The 20,529-nt window shown below is 40.6% G+C and overlaps 1 protein-coding gene across 2 annotated transcripts in view; it reads right to left on the reverse strand.

The window, feature by feature from the left end:
* Positions 1-20,529, reverse strand: part of ADGRV1 (adhesion G protein-coupled receptor V1) — a 541,641-nt gene that overhangs the window by 87,087 nt on the left and 434,025 nt on the right. For both annotated transcript variants that reach the window (XM_027545616.1, XM_027545615.1), the window contains one exon: positions 11,004-11,161. In XM_027545616.1, the coding sequence (XP_027401417.1) occupies positions 11,004-11,161 (158 nt within the window). The remainder of the gene's footprint in view (positions 1-11,003; positions 11,162-20,529) is intronic.

Genomic DNA, 20,529 nt, shown 5'->3' on the forward strand with positions numbered 1-20,529 from the left:
GTGGGGAGTAGGACACACATCAAGGGAGGGAAGTAACTGATGGTGGCCATCTTTGGAGAACATGGCACAGTGCATATTGCATTTACTAAGAGCTATTTGTTTCCAAATAGGAAAAGGAGTACGTCAAGGCTGTATATTGTCACCCTGCTTATTTAACTTATATGCAGAGTACATCATGAGAAATGCTGAGCTGGATGAAGCACAAGCTGGAATCAAGATTGCCAGGAGAAATATCAATAACCTCAGACATGCAGATGACACCACCCTTACGGGAGAAAGTGAAGAACTAAAGAGCCTCTCAATGAAAGTGAAAAGAGGAGAGTGAAAATGTTGGCCTAAAGCTCAACATTCAGAAAACTAAGATCATGGCATCCGGTCCCATCACTTCATGGCAAATAGATGGGGAAACAGTGGCTGATTTTATTTTCTGGGGCTCCCAAATCACTGCAGATGGTGATTGAAGCCACGAAATTAAAAGATGCTTACTCCTTGGAAGGAAAGTTATGACCAACCTAGATAGCATATTAAAAAGCAGAGACATTACTTTGCCAATAAAGGTCCATCTAGTCAAGGCTATGGTTTTTCAAGTAGTCATGTATGGATGTGAGAGTTGGACTATAAAGAAAGCTGAGCACTGAAAAATTGATGCTTTTGAACTGTGGTGTTGGAGAAGACTCTTGAGAGTCTCTTGGACCGCAAGGAGATCCAACCAGTCCATCCTAAAGGAGATCAGTCCTGAGTGTTCCTTGGAGGGACTGATGTTGAAGCTGAATCTCCAATACTTTAGCCACCTGATGCAAAGATCTGACTCATTTGAAAAGACCCTGATGACAGAGGATGAGATGGTTGGATGGCATCACCGACTCAATGGACATGAGTTTGGGTAAGCTCCGGGAGTTGGTGATGGACAGGGAAGCCTGGCATGCTGCGGTCCATGGGGTCGCAAAGAGTCAGACACGACTGATCGGCTGAACTGAACTGATTTCCTCTTCTTTTTCCTTTGGCTTTTAATGAGTTTCCTTGGTCTCTTTTAGAAATACCTTAAGATGCTAGGAGAAGACAAGTCACTCATTCTCAGGATATAAGGGATGATACTTCATAATATTATAATTGGCTTTCGGTGATTTTTGTAATAGCAATGGAATCTTGATTTCCATTAGTATTAGTAAATATAAAGAAATGGAACCTGAGAAGAAATGGAAGCATTCATTTTCAAATATATTACCAAGCAGAGAAGTGGCCATTATTGCACCAGGAGATTCCAACTGCCTCAGATTCATGTTATACATAGCCAGCTGGATCAAGCCACCTTTACATTTTTACATATACTGAAACATATGTGTGGGATTTTTATAAGAAAGGGATTTGTAATCATCTACTTCCTCTTTTCATTCAAATTAATTTTCCTTCCTGGTCCATGAATCATAAGAACTGGCTGATGAATCAGAAAAAGTCAGTAAATTCTATTGAGCCTAAAAGGAGAGACAAGCTTATCATTGCCAGAGATCAAAACCAAAGCCTAAAATTACAGGCTTTGTTTAAAAGGCTGTTTGAGACATCGAAATTGAGTTCAGGGAACATACCTTTATCTTGACTCATTCTTACTGCGCACTTAGTTCACTGAAGGAGGGGGCGGCCAGTGAATTTCATTAGGAGCCATCGACTTTTTTAAATCTGTTACTTAGCAGTCGAGCAACCAACGGGGCACAGAAGGAAGACAGACTGACATCACTGTTCCAGCCACACTCAGAAAGGGAGGGACTGACAGAGGCCATCTCTGGAGACTATAGCAGAGAGTGTATTTTATTTACAAGCAGCTCTTCCTCTGCTCTCCATTTCCTCTGGATTTCAGTGGAAATTTGAACTCTGAAATTAAGGGATGTCAGGAGCAAAAAAGTCACTTAAAAAAAAATAGAGAGAGTATAATGGGGTTGATACTGGGCAGACATAACCAACACACAAGTGTTGCTGAAAAATTGCTCCTATTGTCAGGCACATCCAATCTGCACAAGAGTACTTAGCTGGGAAAACAGTTCTGTGGAAATATGGAAGAGGCCAGGTCCCACAAAATACCTGATGCAAGCTCTTAAGTTATTCAAACAGGCCTGATGCTGGTATTAACTCATCACATTTGTTTACCAAACCTAAATCTCTAAGATATATATGTAATCATAATTATCCCAGTTAGCAAAAAATGAAAAACAGCTTAGCTATAAGGAAACTATAAACTGACCTTTCCTTCTCATAATGCATTTCACTCATTGCTAAAAGTAATTTGTAAATAAGCAAAAAAAAAAACCAAAAAAACTCTTTACAAGGTTTGATCAAAAATGCTTAAAACCTAGCTTTTTGAAACATCAGGAAACTGTGCTTCTATAAGAAAAGGAGATTTACTTTCAACTCTTTTTTTTACTGTTGTTTTGGCCACACCATGCAGCATAGGTGATCATGATCTCCTGACCAGGAAGAGAACACGTTCTCCTGTAGCGGAAGCATGGAGTCTTAAACACTGGACTGCCAGGGAAGTCCCGACTTTCAACTCTTGATTTATTATTTGAGAATGTATTTCTCATAATACTATCTCATATGGTTGACACTTGAACAATGCGCAGGTTAGGATACCACACCCCTCGGAGTCAAAAATCCCCATATAACTTTATAGTTGTGTACATAATAATATGTATACTTCCTGCTTTTGAGGATTCAACCAACAGCAGGTGGTATAGTACTGTGAAAACTAAAACTGCAAGTCACTCAGTTGTGTCCAACTCTTTAGGCTTCCCTGGTGGCTCAGACAGTAAAGACTGTGTCTGCCATGTGCGAAGCCCAGGTTCAATCCCTGAGTCTGGAGGATCCCCTGGAGAAAGGCATGGCAACCCACTCCAGTGTTCTTGCCTGGAGAATCCTACGGACAGAGGTTGCCATGCCCTTTTCCAGGGGACCTTCTGGACTCAGGGACTGAACCTGGGTCTCCTGCATTGCAGGCAGATTCTTTACCATCTGAGCCACCAGGGAAGCCTATAGTACAGATCAGATCAGATCATAAAATTTATATATTTAATATTTAATCTTTAAATAAATTTAAGTATTAGATCAGATCAGTCACTCAGTCGTGTCCGACTCTTTGTGACCCCATGAATTGCAGCACACCAGGCCTCCCTGTCCATCACCAACTCCCAGAGTTCACTCAAACTCACGTCCATTGAGTCAGTGATGCCATCCAGCCATCTCATCCTCTGTCGTCCCCTTCTCCTCCTGCCCCCAATCCGTCCCAGCATCAGAGTCTTTTCCAATGAGTCAACTCTTCACATGAGGTGGCCAAAGTACTGGAGTTTCAGCTTTAGTATCATTCCTTCCAAAGAAATCCCAGGGCTGATCTCCTTCAGGATGGACTGGTTGGATCTCCTTGCAGTCCAAGGGACTTTCAAGGGTCTTCTCCAACACCACACTTCAAAAGCATCAATTCTTCGGCGCTCAGCCTTCTTCACAGTCCAACTCTCACATCCATACATGACCACAGGAAAAACCATAGCCTTGACTACCCAGACCTTTGTTGGCAAAGTAATGTTTCTGCTTTTGAATATGCTATCTAGGTTGGTCATAACTTTCCTTCCAAGGAGTAAGCGTCTTTTAATTTCATGGCTGCAGTCACCATCTGTAGTGATTTTGGAGCCCAGAAAAATAAAGTCTGACACTGTTTCCACTGTTTCCCCATCGATTTCCCATGAAGTGGTGGGACCGGATGCCATGATCTTCGTTTTCTGAATGTTGAGCTTTAAGCCAACTTTTTCACTCTCCACTTTCACTTTCATCAAGAGACTTTTTAGTTCCTCTTCACTTTCTGCCATAAGGGTGGTGTCATCTGCATATCTGAGGTTATTGATATTTTTCCAGGTAATCTTGATTCCAGCTTGTGTTTCTTCCAGTCCAGCGTTTCTCATGATGTACTCTACATATAAGTTAAATAAACAGGGTGACAATATACAGCCTTGACGAACTCCTTTCCCTATTTGGAACCAGTCTGTTGTTCCATGTCCAGTTCTAACTGTTGCTTCCTGACCTGCAAACAAATTTCTCAAGAGGCAGATCAGGTGGTCTGGTATTCCCATCTCTTTCAGAATTTTCCACAGTTTGTTGTGATCCACACAGTCAAAGGCTTTGGCATAGTCAATAAAGCAGAAATAGATGTTTTTCTGGAACTCTCTTGCTTTTTCGATGGCCCAGCAGATGTTGGCAATTTGATCTCTGGTTCCTCTGCCTTTTCTAAAACCAGCTTGAACATCAGGAAGTTCACGGTTCACATTTTGCTGAAGCCTGGCTTGGAGAATTTTGAGCATTACTTTACTAGCGTGTGAGATGAGTGCGATTGTGTGGGAGTTGGAGCATTCTTTGGCATTGCCTTTCTTTGAGATTGGAATGAAAACTGACCTCTTCCAGTCCTGTGGCCACTGCTGAGTTTTCCAAATTTGCTGTAGTACATAGCTACTGAAAAACATTTGCGTGTAAGTGGATCTGAACAGTTCAAATTCGTGCTCTTCAAGGGTTAACTGCAATATCTGAAAATGCTCATCCAATTTAAAAATGCAGGGCAAAATAAAGCTAAACCATAAACCATCTCAGCTGCATTAGGAAAAAGGGTCACTTTTGCATGCTTGGAATTGTAGAGAAATAGGCTGGACCTGCTTGAGACTACAGTCTTCCCTCTATCCATGGGGGATTAGTTCTAGAACTCTGTAGAAAATTTAAATTCAAGGATGCTCAAGTCCTTTATATAAAATGGTGTAGTATTTGCATATAACCTACACACATCCTCTGGAATACTTAAAATAATCTCTAGATTACTGATAATATGCTGTAAACACAATGTAAATGCTACGTAAATAGTTGCCAGCGTGTGACAAACTAGTTTTGCGTTTTGGGACTTTCTGAAATTTTATTTTCCCAAATATTTCCTGATCCATAGTTGGTTGAATCTTCAAATACAGAAGCCAGTGATACAGAGGGATGACTACAATCAGAACTGCCCCCCTTCTTGGGTATAAAGTGTACACAGGGTGTGCATGAATCTCATAGGGAAGAAGAGAAGAGGCTTGGGACCAGCCTGTGCTGCTTTGAAACTTCGGTTTTTGGAGAACTTGGCAGCCTCTGCATCCAGTGTGGCCTCCAAGCTCCCGAATGGGGTTTGTGCCAATTACTCTAACAGTAAGGAATATGCGAGGCAAAGAAAAGGTATTTACTATCCAGGTTTTCAAAAATACACATGAGAACTTTACTAACATACTAGACTTTTTAGCATTCTTCCACCTCCCTCTGCTTTTTTTGTAAACAATGGATATTTATGTGTAGTTGTGTTATTTTTTTCTTCAATTCTAGAAAATTTTCAACAACTACCTCTTCAAATCTTTTTCTCCATTCCCTGTATTCTTTTCTTCTGGCCATGTATTCTCCTACTTCTTAGCTCTGTTTTCCTATTTTCTCTTTTTTTGCAGGTTTCACTGATGAATTTCTCAATCTTAGTTTCAGATTCTAATTAATTCCCTCTTTTCTGTGTCTCATCTGTATCTTATCTCAAATATTAAGATATTTAAAATTTTCAACTACTAGTATTTTCATTGCCAAGATTTTTGAGACTTTTTTCATTTTCATGTTGGTCTGTATTTTTATTTTGTTTATATCTATTTTTGCTTCTTATGTTTAAGGGCTTTGAGTGGATATACCTGCCTTTATGTCAAGGATGAATGGTCAAACATTTTCTATATGGGGCCAGATATTAAATATGCTAGATTTTTCAGGTCACATGGCTTTTATTTAACTACATATACTCAACTCTGTATTGTGAAAGCAGTCAAGAATATATGTAAAAAAATGGGTGTGGATGGGTGTCAAAAAAACCCTTTATTTACAAAACAGATCACTCGAGCTATTTTGGAAAACAGTTTTGTAGTTCCTCAAAATGTTAAACATAGTTATCATATGATGCAGAGATTCCAATTCGAGGTATATATGCCCAAGAGAAATGAAAACATATATTAATAAAAAATCTTGTACATGAATGTCCATAGGAACCTTCATAATAGCGAAAAGGTGAAAACAACCCAAATGTCCGTCAACTGAGAAACAGATAAGCAAAAATGTAGTGTGTTCATCCAGTGCAATATCATTTGGCAACAAAAAGAACTAAGTACTGATACACGCTATACCACAGATAAACTAGGAAACCACTCTGCTAAGTGAAAGAAGCCAGATCTGAACGACTACCTATTCTATGATCCCCTTATAAGACATGTGCACAACAAGACAAATCTCCAGAGACAGAAAGCTGATTAATGGTTACCTAGGGCCCAGGGAGGAAAAGGCAATGGCACCCCAATCCAGTACTCTTGCCTGGCAAATCCCATGGATGGAGGAGCCTGGTGGGCTGCAGTCCATGAGGTCGCTAAGAGTCGGACACGACTGAGCGACTTCACTTTCACTTTTCACTTTCATGCATTGGAGAAGGAAATGGCAACCCACTCCAGTGTTCTTGCCTGGAGAATCCCAGGGACGGGGGAGCCTGGTGGGCTGCCGTCTATGGGGTCACACAGAGTTGGACATGATTGAAGCGACTTAGTAGCAGCAGCAGCAGGGCCCAGGGAAGTGGAGAATGGGGAGTGACTGCTAACACGTATGGGGTTTTTTAAGGGATGATGAAAAAATTATAAAATTAGATTATGGTGATAGTTACACAACTCTATAAATATAATAAATACCAATTAACTCTACAGTTTAAATAGATGAACTTTATGACATGTAAACTATATCTCAATGAAGCTGTGAAAAAAGAAATAGATAAAATGAGAAAACAGGTTAGTGGTTGGTAGGGTCATAGTTTGCTGATTCCTGCTTTATCTTTTTGAAGAGTTGAACATAATTACCAAAGTTATGTATAGTTTATCTTTATATATTTTTCTGGATCATATTTATCTTTTTGATTGGTGATTTGAAGGGCTGTCTTCACCAGTTTTCCTCCAGTGTTTGGATCTTTGACGTTGCAGCCAGTCGAGTAGAAAGCATGTGCTTCTTTGCTCATTCTCTCTCTCCCTTAGTCTCTGTCTTCCTCTCTGGCTACCTCTTTCTGTCTAATGGTTTTATGGTGGCTTCCATTTAACCTTCCTGTCCAAAGAAGGCTAATTTGATATCCTGGGTCTTCTACCCCCAAAATGACATATAAATATGGCAGATAAAACTGTGAACTCTAGAGAGTCTGGCCCAGGAACCTGACAAGATTCTTCCTCTGCTTTCTCCTTGGGCTCCCAGACCCCTAAGCCAAAGCCCACACTACAGCGGCGGGCCTTTCGCAGACACCTTTCCTGCAGGCGCTGCTGCTCCAGTCTACCTGCCCTGGGTGAGACCTCTAAATCCTAGCTTACCACCACAGCAGTTGAGACACTTCTGCATTCACAGGCTTGTGGACCCAGAAAACATCAGGCCCTTGGCTGCAGCCCAGCTTATATTCTACTTTGTGTTTCTGATCCCCATTTCATCTTCTTCTTAATTTTTTCTTGTTATATCTTGTCATTAACTGCGATGCATTTGGAACAGCAAAATGGGCAAAACATGAATTTACAGTCCCATCTTGACAATATTTTTCAGGTCAAGGCAATGGAATTTTAGCAAACAGATTCAAAGAGATTATCAAATGGCCCTGAGTAGACAGATTTTTTTTTTTTTTTTCTTGACATTTTGAATTTGAGCTAAGTGGAAATACTCAAGTGGAGGAAAATTAAAGGAGGCTTCAAATAAAATCTAAAGTATCAAGTCAGAGGTCAAGGCTGAACACATAGTTTTGAGAATCATAGAAGGAAACAATAATAGTCCTAATAATAAATTTCAAAGGGGTATCTACAAACAGATCAATGAGATAGATTCCATAATTTCTGCTTTGGATGATATGACAGATTTCTCTTCTTCTTAATGCTATATTTGGGCTTCCTTGGTGGCTCAGATGGTAAAGCATCTGCCTGCAATGCGGGAGACCTGGGTTCGATTCCTGGGTCAGGAAGGTCCCCTGGCGAAGGAAATGGCAATCCACTCCAGCACTCTTGCCTGGAAAATCCCACGGACAGAGGAGCTTATGTTTGTAGATACCCCTTTGAATAAATTTCAAAGGGGTATCTACAAACAGATCAATGAGATAGATTCCATAATTTCTACTTTGGATGATATGACAGATTTCTCTTCTTCTTAATGCTATATTTAGCTTGTGGGTGCATTCCTATAATTATAAGATTTCACGGCACATTGATGATTATTATTCAGTCAACAAATACTAATTATGCTCCTGCTATCCACTAAGCACTCCACAAGGCTCTGGTGATGCAAAGGTGAATAATAAATGGTCCTTGCCCTTGAGGAATCCATAATTTATTAAGGAAATCAGCCACACACACCAAAACAAGTCACCATTTCATTCTGAAGTAAGTGTTAAGGGCTCTAATGGCCGTAGGGGCAAAATGCTTTAAAATCATAGAAGGATGAGTAATTCTCATTTGGTGTGGTAAAGACATTAATTTCACAGTCTTCACGGAAGAAGTAGCATACTGGGAGCTTCTACAGTTTCCAAGTGAGCAGTATCTTGGAAGGAGTCAACTTGGGATTGTTTAGCACACATTTTTAACTTGGATTATGCATTTATTGAGGATGGCTTTGGGGAGCTAAGATAGATTAAGGGAGCATAGTAAGTCCCTTACACCTCTCTCTCTTCTACATTTTCTCTCATTACTTACTAAACACGTGAGTTTTTTTTTTTTTTTTATCAACCAATGATGAGGAGTTCATAGAGGGCATCTTCATGAGCAAAGATGACAGATCAGGTAACTTCAAGAATGAGTAAAACTGAATCAATGACATGGTCAGAACATAGGCTGAGTGGTAACTAACTTGAGGGTGATAAGACGGCCCGGGGTGGATGCATAGAGACTCTAGTGTTATAAAGAGCCTGGACTTTCTTTTGGGCAATAAAGATGAATGATTGTAAAGCTAGAGAGTGAGGGGAGCCACTTGACATTGTTGAAATACAGACATCTGAGAAAACGAAACCGACAAGAACTGGAACTAGTGACTAATTAGGAAAACACTGTTTAAGAGTCCAAGTGAGATAATGACTGTTAGGTTGAATGGGAACAGGGAAATCAGAACTGCCATAATTGTTTTTTTATTTGAAAAGCTATAATAAGAGCAATGCTTCTATTAATATATTTCATTGTAAGAGAGGTTTCACCAGTTGAGATACAAGTGTTCTGGGGATTTTATGTTCAATGCTTGAGAGCTGTTTTTTAGAGAATTGGACCATTGTTTATCTACTGTGTCCATGGATCATATCCAACAGGCACAGGGGTGATTCAGGAATGAAAAAGACGAACTCATTAGGTTAGGCCTTTATGATGTCATCACTACTGAAACACTGGCACTTCTATATAGTATACAGAACAAAATAAATCTTGTTATTAGGGAGAAACAAACTTTGCCTTCAAAAGAGAATATGTATTTTAACAGAATTAATCTCAAGTTGAATAAAAGCACAGCTTCTGGATAAATTCTATGTCCCATGAAAAAGTACAATTTCTACATTGAACATTGCTTTTCTAATGGAAGAATCTAAGTTTAATCATAACCTTAAGTGCTATTTTTGCCCACATAATAATGGCACGCTAAATCAGAGAGAAGAGGGAAGAATTGGCTAGGTACAGCTATCCTACAAACTACCCCATAAGTTAATATAAAAGAGTCCTTTCTCTTTATACTACAAGGAAAATCTTTTTGCATCGTCCCTGACATAGTTTAGGAACTAGAGGCTTTTATTATGTTAGAATGAATTTTTTTATTATCATATAAGAGACAGTATCTATTGAGCCTCTAATAATGTATTAGACACTATTCTAAGTGACTTCATGGATGGTATCTTGCTTAAACTCTGGACAGCACTTAACATGTGAAGAACTTCTCTCATTCCTTTGGCCTTAGATTTGCAAAAGCTTAGAAAAGACTTGGGCTTCCTTGGTGGCTCAGATGGTAAAGCGTCTGCCTGCAATGCTGGAGGCCTGGGTTCAATCCCTGGGTCAGGAAAATCCCCTGGAGAAGGAAATGGCAACCCACTCCAGTATTCTTGCCTGGAAAATTCCATGGACGGAGGAGCCTGGCGGGCTATAGTCCATGGGGTCGCAAAGAGTTGGACACGACTGAGCAACTGACTTATCTTTAACTGATCTTATAGAAAAGACAAGTCTTCCTCTTGGCCCAAGAGGGATTCCTCCACTCCCCAGCTCATTAGATTCTCAATATTCCAGTCACTCAAACCATTTTAGACTGAGTTTTCTTATGTAGGTATTTGGTTATCGTTCCTTAAAAACATTCCTAAGAGACTCTAATCTAACGATAGAAAAAGAATCAGATCATAAAAACCGGTGTTAAGTATGATTCAAAGGGAAAAAATGAGCTGGTAGTGAAAGCCAATTTGAGCTGGAAAGACTTGCACTCTTAAGTAACCAGACATGTGTAGCCACTTATGAAGCTGTCTGGTCACATATGTTTTTAAACATCTGTCTGCACAATCAGAACTCCACATGCAAAATACAGCACTCACAAGCATTAGGAAGGTTTGTTTGTGATAAAGTCTCAGAGTCTGTAAGAAATGAACAGATTTCACAGGTTGAACCCAGGTTGTTACTGCTTGAGTTGAAAAATGCTTGGAGAAGCAGCTCCCAAAGGTTCTGAGTCATTTACTTGAATACTAATATCTTAGGGACAAAACTGGCACCAGCAATGAAACCTGCAGAGCCCTAAAGAGAGAGAGATTGCAAGGAAGGCCCAAGGAGCAGGAGAAATCACAGAACTGTAACTTTTGGCTTCAGAGATGAAAGCTGAGTCTAACCTCCTTCCTGTTCTTGATAAAGAGACCATTCAGTGACCTTTTCCCACCGTTAAAAGTGCCCAGCTCCAAAGTGCGAATATGGTTTCCTACAAACCTGCAGCATTTGTCCTTCCTCTGAAGACATCGTCGTATGCTTTCCACTGTGGTTTCACCTGGTAGGCGTGGATGAACACCACGAACACCACCACGAGGCACATTAATGGGACGAGAGCTGCAGTGAACAGAGCTGCGTAGATGTTTGGGATGAAACACCTGGAAGAGACCAGAGAAGAGATAACTCGGCTTCAACACCCACATTTCTAAATGCACGGTGCACTACAACGCTTTATACTCGCTCTTTGTATCTCAGGGCTGGCAACAGCAGCTTTTTGGTTTGCCAAATTGGGGTTCTGTTTGAGTAGCGGCTACATGACTAAATCTAGCCCACTGCTTCACAAAGTGGGTTCCATGGAACATGCATAACCTGAGGTGCTCAGAAAACCTCAAAAAAGGTTACGGCCAAGTAAGTTTGAGAAATTGGGGGAGTGGAAGGGAGATTCAAGAGGGCGGGGATATATGGATACATACAGCTGATTCATGTCATTGTACAGCAGAAACTAAAACATTGTAAAGCAATATACTCCAATAATAAAATAAAAAACTATCAAAAAAGATTCTACTCCATTTATAGTTGTTATAAAATATTGGCAATATTCCCTGTAGCTTACTTTATACCTAATAGTTCCCACTTTAGTCCCCTATCCCTATATTGCCTTTCCCCCTTTCTTCTCCCCACTGGTAATCACTAGTTTGAAGAAGGTATTGTTTAAAGGCAAATTTGAGGATTCCCAGGGCTCAACTCTGTCATTTCCACAATTTTGTTTTCTGAGTGAATGACAGTTTTGTCATTCCTAAGCTGTACATTTCCCCAGAGCCATTCATTCTCTTGAAAATGATGACAATTTTCCATCTAGAAGCTATACTACATAATTGTATCTATTATTCATGGAGTTTATTTAGGTCAATGAGGTTTAAGGTAAACTTAACATTACATATTTTGGTAACACTGAAATACCATAGAAAATGGTTTTAGAGATGTAATTGGAAGTTTTTACCCATGCACCAAAAAAGTTTTATTTATATGAAATCTGTCACACATACACACAAAAAAACAAAACTCAAAATGGAGAGTGGTTAGAAAGGTTCTCAATATCTAAAATTGTGCTTCAGAGGTATTCACATAGAGGACACACTTTGTACAACTTATATGACAATAATACTTTACAAGGAATTTCAAGAGTAGGCAATGTCTTTTTTCAAAAAATTTCCCCAACTTCTCCATTTCTTGATACATAACACCTGCAAACCTAGATTATTATATAGTTAAAAAAAAAAAAAAAAGGGATGCTGAAAACTCAAGCAATGCTGTAAAAACTCAAGGATGCTGTAAACTTTTACTTACAAGAAAACCTCAAAATCCAAAATACAGGTAATGAGAGGGAACATCCATTCTCACAACTTGGGAAATTAGCCCCTTGATTTTTATGTTTAAAAAGAGATACATTATGAAAGACTTTACCCAGATATTACTTCTAATTAACATGATCTGCTAAATGTATTCCTTAAGTAAACAAGACACATTTCAAGAGATATTTTAACACACATTCTGCATCTGCAAAGAGATGTCAAAATGATGAATTTTCTGTCTTTTCAGAATTTAATTTGGACAGCATAAAGCCTAAAATTTTCCCTGTACACTCATTTGTATAAGACCTGCATCTTCCAGGTAAAAGGCACATGATTAAATAAAATAGGCAAACATTAGTGGCTTTGATCTTGAATATATTTCTGCACTAAAAATAGTAGTCATGTGGGCTCCTCACTTTCATGTACACTGGCTTTAAATGATTTCTTATTGTTTTCATCTGAATTATGGTTTCACTGCTACAGACTGGCTTAAGGCAGCTTAGACAAATGCAGACACTGACAAAGGAAGTCAGAGAGGCTTCAGTGCTTTCTTTTTATCTTGAGAAATGTCATCACAATTCACTTTCAGGCTGTAAAATGGGGATAATTGCTGAATCTACTGTAAGCTGCTTTGGGATGATAAACATCTTGTACAGAGTGCTACGGTATACAGGTTGGGCTCTCCAACACCTACCCTTTCTGGTGGCGGGCCATGTTGGCATCTCATCTGTCGGTGTGAAGGATGTTCCTGAAAACTTTCCTTTACCTTAGAGGAAAACCTTGGGAAGAAGAACTCCAGGGAAGTGCGTTACCACCCTGGCCCAAAAGTAAATTGCGCCAAGTGAACTCTGAGCGGTTAGCAGGAAGCAGGCATGCCTGTGCTGTCTCTGGGGAGAGAGGGGGAGCTTTCTAAGTGTCCTAGCTCATCACAGTCTCCCAGGCAATTCTCCCTGCTTGCACAGTGACATGGCCGTGCGGGACCATTCTCTCAGAGAAAGGGGCAGGAAAATGACCCAGTCCTGAAGCGACCCTCTTCCCCTCTGTTTCTTCAGAGCCCCACAGGTTGTGACTGCTTGTTAGTACCAGGCTCCTGAGAGGGCCCTAAGTCTGCCCTCCACACACGCAGCATGGGGCCAGGTCATGAACAAGGAGGGCTGTGGCCCCCGGTGTCTCTCAGTTGGCAACCCCTCCTGCCTGCCTCTTCACCTCAGGCCCTACAGTCCCACAGGGGTCTCCCTCACCCAATCCTGTCCACTCCTGTGACTCCAATCCCCATCTCCCTCCAACAAAATGTCTCTGCCTTGTGCACTCTCTCTCTGAGGGATGAGGGGCTCAGACAACCCTGTTGAAACACGAACATTGGAGACAGGGCTGAAAGGGTAACCCACAGGCGGAGACAGCAGTCAGGGCACCCACTCAGGTGACTGGGGTCACGGAATGCAGGGGGAGCTGGCTATATCATTCCACATTCTCTCTCACATACTTAACGCTTTCTTGTTTTAAATTCCCCCTCAACTTTTCCTTGAAGGCAAATATGTATTTTCATTTTCTGATCAATCTTGTCTGACTGGACTTTCAACCGATGTATAATAAAACTTGTGACACACTCTTAAAAGTGAGTGAATGAAAGTCGCTCAGTCGTGTCCGACTCTTTGCGACCCCATAGACTCTGCAGTCCATGGAATTCTCCAGGCCAGAATACTGGAATGGGTAGCTTTTTCCCTTCTCCAGGGGATCTTCCCAACCCAGGGATGGAACCCAGGTCTCCCGCATTGCAGGCGGATTCTTTACCAGCTGCGCCACAAGGAAAGCCCCCAAACTTAAAAGTTCCCAAGATAAATGAACTATTGAAAGAAAAGTGGAAGTTAGTTGTTCGGTCGTGTCTGATTCTTAGTGACCCCACAGACTGTAACCTGCCGGGCTTCTCTGTCTATAGGATTCTCCATGCAAGAATACTGGAGTGGGTAGCCATTTCCTCCTCCAGGGGATCTTCCCAACCCAGAGATATAACCCTGGTCTCCTGCATTGCAGGCAGATTCTTTAGCCACCAGGGAAGCCCAAGTGAACTATATCCTACTCTTAAAAGAAAAAAAAAAGCCTCATTGATCAGAACTTTCTTTAGGCCAACTGAAGAAGATACGCAGTCCATCCAGGTAGTCTGAAGATTTGATCGCATGAAAGTGACGTGGGGAGTTGGGAGACTGTGACTATCACGTTCAGAATGGTTTCTGAAGTAAGGCTGGGAACAAATTCTTGGAAAAACAATGGAAGAAATAAGCAGGCTGAATGCTATGCATACACAGGGCTGTGGAAGCAGCTGAGTAACGTGCTGACAACTTACTGCTTCAAGGACAGCTCTGGCAGTTACCAGAAAATGAGACAAAGGCCATGTGGATTTGCTTTCTTAAAAAGGATGAGCAAAGTTGTTCCTTCTAATTACCAGCTCAACCGGCTTCAAAGCATTCTGGTGGCCCTGCTCTCTTCTGGTGTTAAATATTTCCTTTGGGTTCTGGTAATCCCATGACTAACTTCTCGTTGTTGTTCCCTTTTAAAGTTTCACGGGTAAATTTTTTTCTTATTATAACCCACAGACAATCCGACTTTATTTCAAAATCCTGCCAGGACTTCATCCTTTTCTCTATTTTCAGCCAGATGAAATGAGTGGATATTGTTTCATTACCTTCAGATTTTCCCCTTCAAGTCCACCCTGGAGCATTTACAACGCCTTATGTCACTTTCTCATTTACTTAAGATCATTACCTCCCGTAGGTAGCTCTTTATACTTACTTGAATGTTTCCACTTGCATTACTCAACTTGATTTAAATAAATTATGTGGGCGGCACGAGGTATTTCAGGGTTGTTTTTTTTTTTAATTCTTGTGTGAAATCAGCATGAGGAGGAGCTCAGAAGCCAAGAGTCCAGGAGAGACAAAGGCTTCACTTACAACTGCTGTAAATATTGGAAGGAATGCTGGGAACTCCCTGTACATGAGTCTGTGATTTGAGTCCATTTTAATTATATTTTCGAGAACAAGCTGACCTTGGCACACTGGAGGACTTGAAGCGATCCAGGCAGCTGACACATGGGTTACATCTGGGTTACATAGGTAATGAAAAAGGAACTAGGTAATGAAAGAATAATAAATGTATGTTCCTAGGTCTTCTTTGTAAGTGCTTCTCCTCAACAAGACAACGATAATAGTTATGATTCACAGGCTCATGTGCCAGCCTTCCCCAGGAAGGGAGATTTCTTCAGTGATGGCACCTATGTCACGGTTACATTGCCACTCCAACCAGCCTTTCCTTTTCCACATGGACAATCATGGTGATGCCCTTCTTTATAAGGGAAAAAAAAGAGATGGTCTGCCAATTTTATTCTAGAAATTTTAAAATGCATGATGAATCAAGAAATCTTCCTTTATCACCAGCTGTTTTCTGCTTTGTGCAGAAAGTACAATACATCGGTTTACTGGCCCTCTGAGTTGAAAAATACAGATGTTATTCATTACGTAGATGTTTATCATTTATAACTAATATCTAAGCCAATACTTATGTGTTCAATAGTCCTTTCCTTGCCTGCTCAATTTACTTCCTTTCCAAAAATGATATTATCAAACATACACTAGTAATTCACCTGTGAATTTATGTATGTATATATGTGTGTGTGCATATATTTTTGTGTATGTGTGTATTTTCTGTCCCATCCAAAATGCTTGGAGAGGTTTAGGGAGACCCTGTTAAGCACATTAATTTTTTCTCACGAATACATTTATGAAGACATTGGAGTGAAAAGAACAATTTAACTGGCTGCAAGGTACAAAAATAAAGTCTTCTTTCTGTCCTTCTGCTATAGTGCATACAGTTGAGTTCTAAAATTTACTTTCCTTTAACTTGAAATTCCAAACAAGGATGATATTAAGACTAAATTGTAGGTAAGCCCTACGAAGTGAAATCTCTTATTAGGATAATGTATGGACTTAGAGAAGAAGAGGAAGAACAAAGTATTTTCCTAAGCTGAGTTAGCAGGATAAAATAATCTTAAATACTACTACTACTGTTTCTACTTCTACTACCACTACTAACAGTATTAGCAGTGATCATGTACCCTGTTCCAGGCATGAAACTCAATCCTTACACGGCTCATTACACATTAACACCACAACAGTCACATTAGCCTCATTGTACACATGAAGATGACATAAAAAATACTTGAGGTCAAGGGCTAGTAGCATAAATAGGCTCATTCTGCCACCCCCGTAATTCTAAAATTATTCCACATTTCCAGCAAAGACACAGTAGAGTTAGCAGAAAAGATGCCAGTGTTTTCCATGAAGACTGGGATTGTAATTTTAAAAATATTTTTCCTAGTCCTCTGCATAATCAGACCCGTAAGAAATTTTCACCGATTTCACTGATTTTTAGCAGTGTTTGAAAACCACCCACTTAAAAAAAAGTAGGCATAGAAAGGCCTGCATTTCCTGTGTGTTCAGTTTAATCATAATCCAAGCAACTTCTGAATATCTCTCACATTCCAGGGACAGTGCTGGTCATGGAAAGACAGATAAAGATGCCTAAAACATGGTCCGTTCCATCAAGAAGATCATAGTTGAATAAATGATTCTAGTCTTTGACTCAAAGTACTGTTATTTCATCAGCATCATCCATACTACCTGGGAGTCTGTTAGAGATGCAGATTCTCACACCCCACAATATAGCTCCTGAAACTACACTTTAACAAGATCCCCGGGTGCTTCATGCGCACACTGAAAGCTGGAGAAGCTCTCTTCTAGCACACTCCTGGGGCATAAAGTAGCTTAATGGAATTAATGAATTCACTGATCTTTACTTCTCTTTGGCCGTGAAGCCAAGGGACTATGTAACCCCAAGGAGAATCAGGCCCAGAGATTTTGCTGCACTAGGTGGTCATAGCAGTCTGAAGAACCAGAGAGAGAAAAACAGTAGGAAAAGGGACAGAGAACTGACTCAAATGCATTCTTTTCATGGCTGAGTAGTATTCCATGGTCTGTATTTCCCGTAGCTTCTTTGTACAGTCATCTGTCAGTGGACATCTAGGTTGCCTCCATGTTCCAGCTATTGTAAACAGTGCTGCAACAAACATGATGCATATATATGGAATCCAGAAAGATGGTTCTGATGAATTTATGTTCAGGGCAGCAACAGAGAAACAGACATAGAGAACAGACCTATGGACATGGGGGGAGCTGAGGAGGGAGCGGGTGAGATGTATGGAGAAAGTAACATGGAAATTTACAATAGCATATGTAAAATAGCTAGCCAATGGGAATTTGCTGTGTGACTCAGGGAACTCAAACAGGAGCTCTGTGACAATCCAGAAGGGTGGGTTAGGGAGGGAGAGGGGAGGGAAGTTGCGGGGGGAGGGGACATGGGTATACCTATGGCTGATTCTTGTTGATGTTTAACAGAAAACCACAAAATTCTGTAAAGCAATTATTCTGCAATTAAAAAAAATAAAGTGGCCAAAAAAAAAAAAAAAAAAGGGATAGAGAAGCAGAAATCTGTCATATTTAGAAGCCTGGGAATTAGCTTCTACCATATTTCGAAAGCTGGGATTAGCAACCCGAGCATTCTCATTACAGGAAAAGAGAGACAGACAGCAAATAAAGTGAGAGAAACACAACAGATCTGCTGTCGGTGGAAAGAAACAAGAAGGGGAGTGCTGGGTTGCGATAGGTGTTGGGGGAGGTAAACACTCAACCCTGTTGCCTCCAAACACCCTTGAAGGAATAAGGATTCTGGCAGCTGTAAGAGCAACAGGCATGCTCTGTAACTGCCCACACTGCTCACGGGTTCTGAAAGAGGTGCTCCCGTGTGCCCTATGACTCCATCCTCACACCACAGCCACAGATCACTCAAGTACAGGTGAATAGCTCTGAGATGGATACCTGGCCCAAAGACAGCCATTCTGGCATGCCCACGATTTGTAACTTGGTGACTCTGCTCTAAACACTCAGCTAAGCCAATCCGCTTTCTCCTCTTGAGCATGTGACATGGACAACTGCCAGGTAGTAGTGGGTATTAGGGAGAAGGAAATGGCAACCCACTCCAGTGTTCTTGCCTGGAGAATCCCAGGGACAGAGGAGTTTGGTGGGCTGCCGTCTATGGGGTTGCACAGAGTCGGACACGACTGAAGCGACTTAGCAGCAGAAACAGCAGTGGGTGCTAGAGCCATTATATATTCATGGCAAACAGCCATGCTGGAGTAAGCACACAATGCACATACGGAATAAAGGATGAGAAATTGAGGGGTGGTGGCTGGGAGGAGCGTTGAGATGCTCGCCACAACAAGAACTGAGGGACGTGGTCCCTGAGAGATGAAGAGTGAGGTCTGTTTTTCAGCATTCTGATTCCAGGTCCTCTGAGGTCTACATAGACCTCATTTCCTGCTTTTGAATGTCTGTGAGAATGCCTGTGGGGTACACACACTTCTATAACCCCACTCCTTTTAATTAAAGTAGTATTAGTGGGGTTTTACATGCAACTATAATGGCCATAGTTAAAAAAAAAAAAAAGCTAGTTAGTGAAAATGAGAGAAAGTGAACGCACAGCTATTCTTTAAAACTATGTTGCTCTTGAAGACACACTAGGGTATCACTGCCACGTCTACCAGTTTTAGAGCTCAAATCTACCACGCTGTTAGCATTGTCATCTACTTCTATGCACTGACAAGGGACCAAAGAATAAGAATTAGTCTCACCTTTTAGTACCTAAAACTTGTCCTATGCTTATATTACTTGAAATGACTGAGCAAAGAAAAATGAAGACATATTGGAGCACTCCTATGTCATTTACTTCAAAAGGAACAGATATCTTGATTCACTGAGTATTAAACTGTCTTAAATTTTGAAGTAGTCAGACATATTATAAATGCAGTCTTGTACTGTACATAATTAGCTTCTGATGAATGAGACACCTGCCCCCACCCCAGCTCATTTAAAACTCAAAATATTAACAAGTTAGATTTGATGAAAAACAGTCTGAAAATCATCATACCCCCAAATGACCCGCCCCCCACCCCACGGAAGAAACTCAAATCTGAGCAGTCTGTTCCCTGAACAACTTGGTGAAACTGTTGAAATATGTCTAGTGGTCAGTGCTTGCCAACTGTACTCCAGGTAGGTTCCAGTGAATCAAGCTCTTTCAGAATTTAATCAGAATAAGGTCAGGCTGACTTGCTCTTTTTTGCATGTACTAATAATGCTCTATGTTCTCATAAAACAAAATTGTTTGGTACTAGAAACATCATTGCCCTAGAACCTTCAAAGGTGTCCCATCTTTATTCCTTGCTAACCAAGCCTCTGAATGAATGGCTAAAAAAGTTTTTTTCCCCTTAACTAATCCTATCACTTTCCTGTATCTTAAAATAGAAAAATCATAAAGTTTTTTAAGTTCATAAAAAATAAATGTACAGAGGTGACCATAGGAATACAAGATTAAAGTCCAAAAAATATTAGTCTTTTTGCACCACACCCCATCTTCATTTAGGGCTTCCAGGTGGCACCAGTGGTAAAGAACCGGCTTGCCAATAAAAGAGACATAAGAGATGCAGGTTTGATTCCTGGGTTGGGAAGATCCCCTGGAGGAGGGCATGACAACCCACTGTAGTATTCTTGCCTGGAGAATCCCATGGACAGAGGAGCCTGGCAGGCTGCCAACCATGGGATCGCAAGGGTCGGACATGACTAAGCAACTGAACACACAGACATACAACTGAACAATGGCCAAATTACATTGTCCTGAAGATTAGGTCCACAGATTTTTCTGCCTTTGTGTGAAAGTCACAAGTACTCCAAGAAAAAAATGTCCAGCACCTTCCCTATAGGAGTGAATGCTCAGTTAAAGCCCATCTTTTATTATCTATACTCTTACTAATATTCACAGCACATTTTAATCAGTAATGTTCCTAAATGCTGACTTAAAATCACTAAGAAATTGTTAATCAAAGTTAGTCAGACCCTGTTTAAAACACACTATACACTTCCTTGTGCTTTCTGCAAAATTTTAATTCTGAAAACAACAGTGGTAACATTTAACTACTGAGTAAACAAAGATAATGTAAATAGATGAGGTGATATGTCAATTATTTCAAGGTCATGTCAAGTTGTAGATAACAGAGTTCTCTCTCAACTCCAATA

The sequence above is a fragment of the Bos indicus x Bos taurus genome, chromosome 7, assembly GCF_003369695.1.
Source record: "Bos indicus x Bos taurus breed Angus x Brahman F1 hybrid chromosome 7, Bos_hybrid_MaternalHap_v2.0, whole genome shotgun sequence".
Lineage (NCBI taxonomy): Eukaryota > Metazoa > Chordata > Mammalia > Artiodactyla > Bovidae > Bos > Bos indicus x Bos taurus.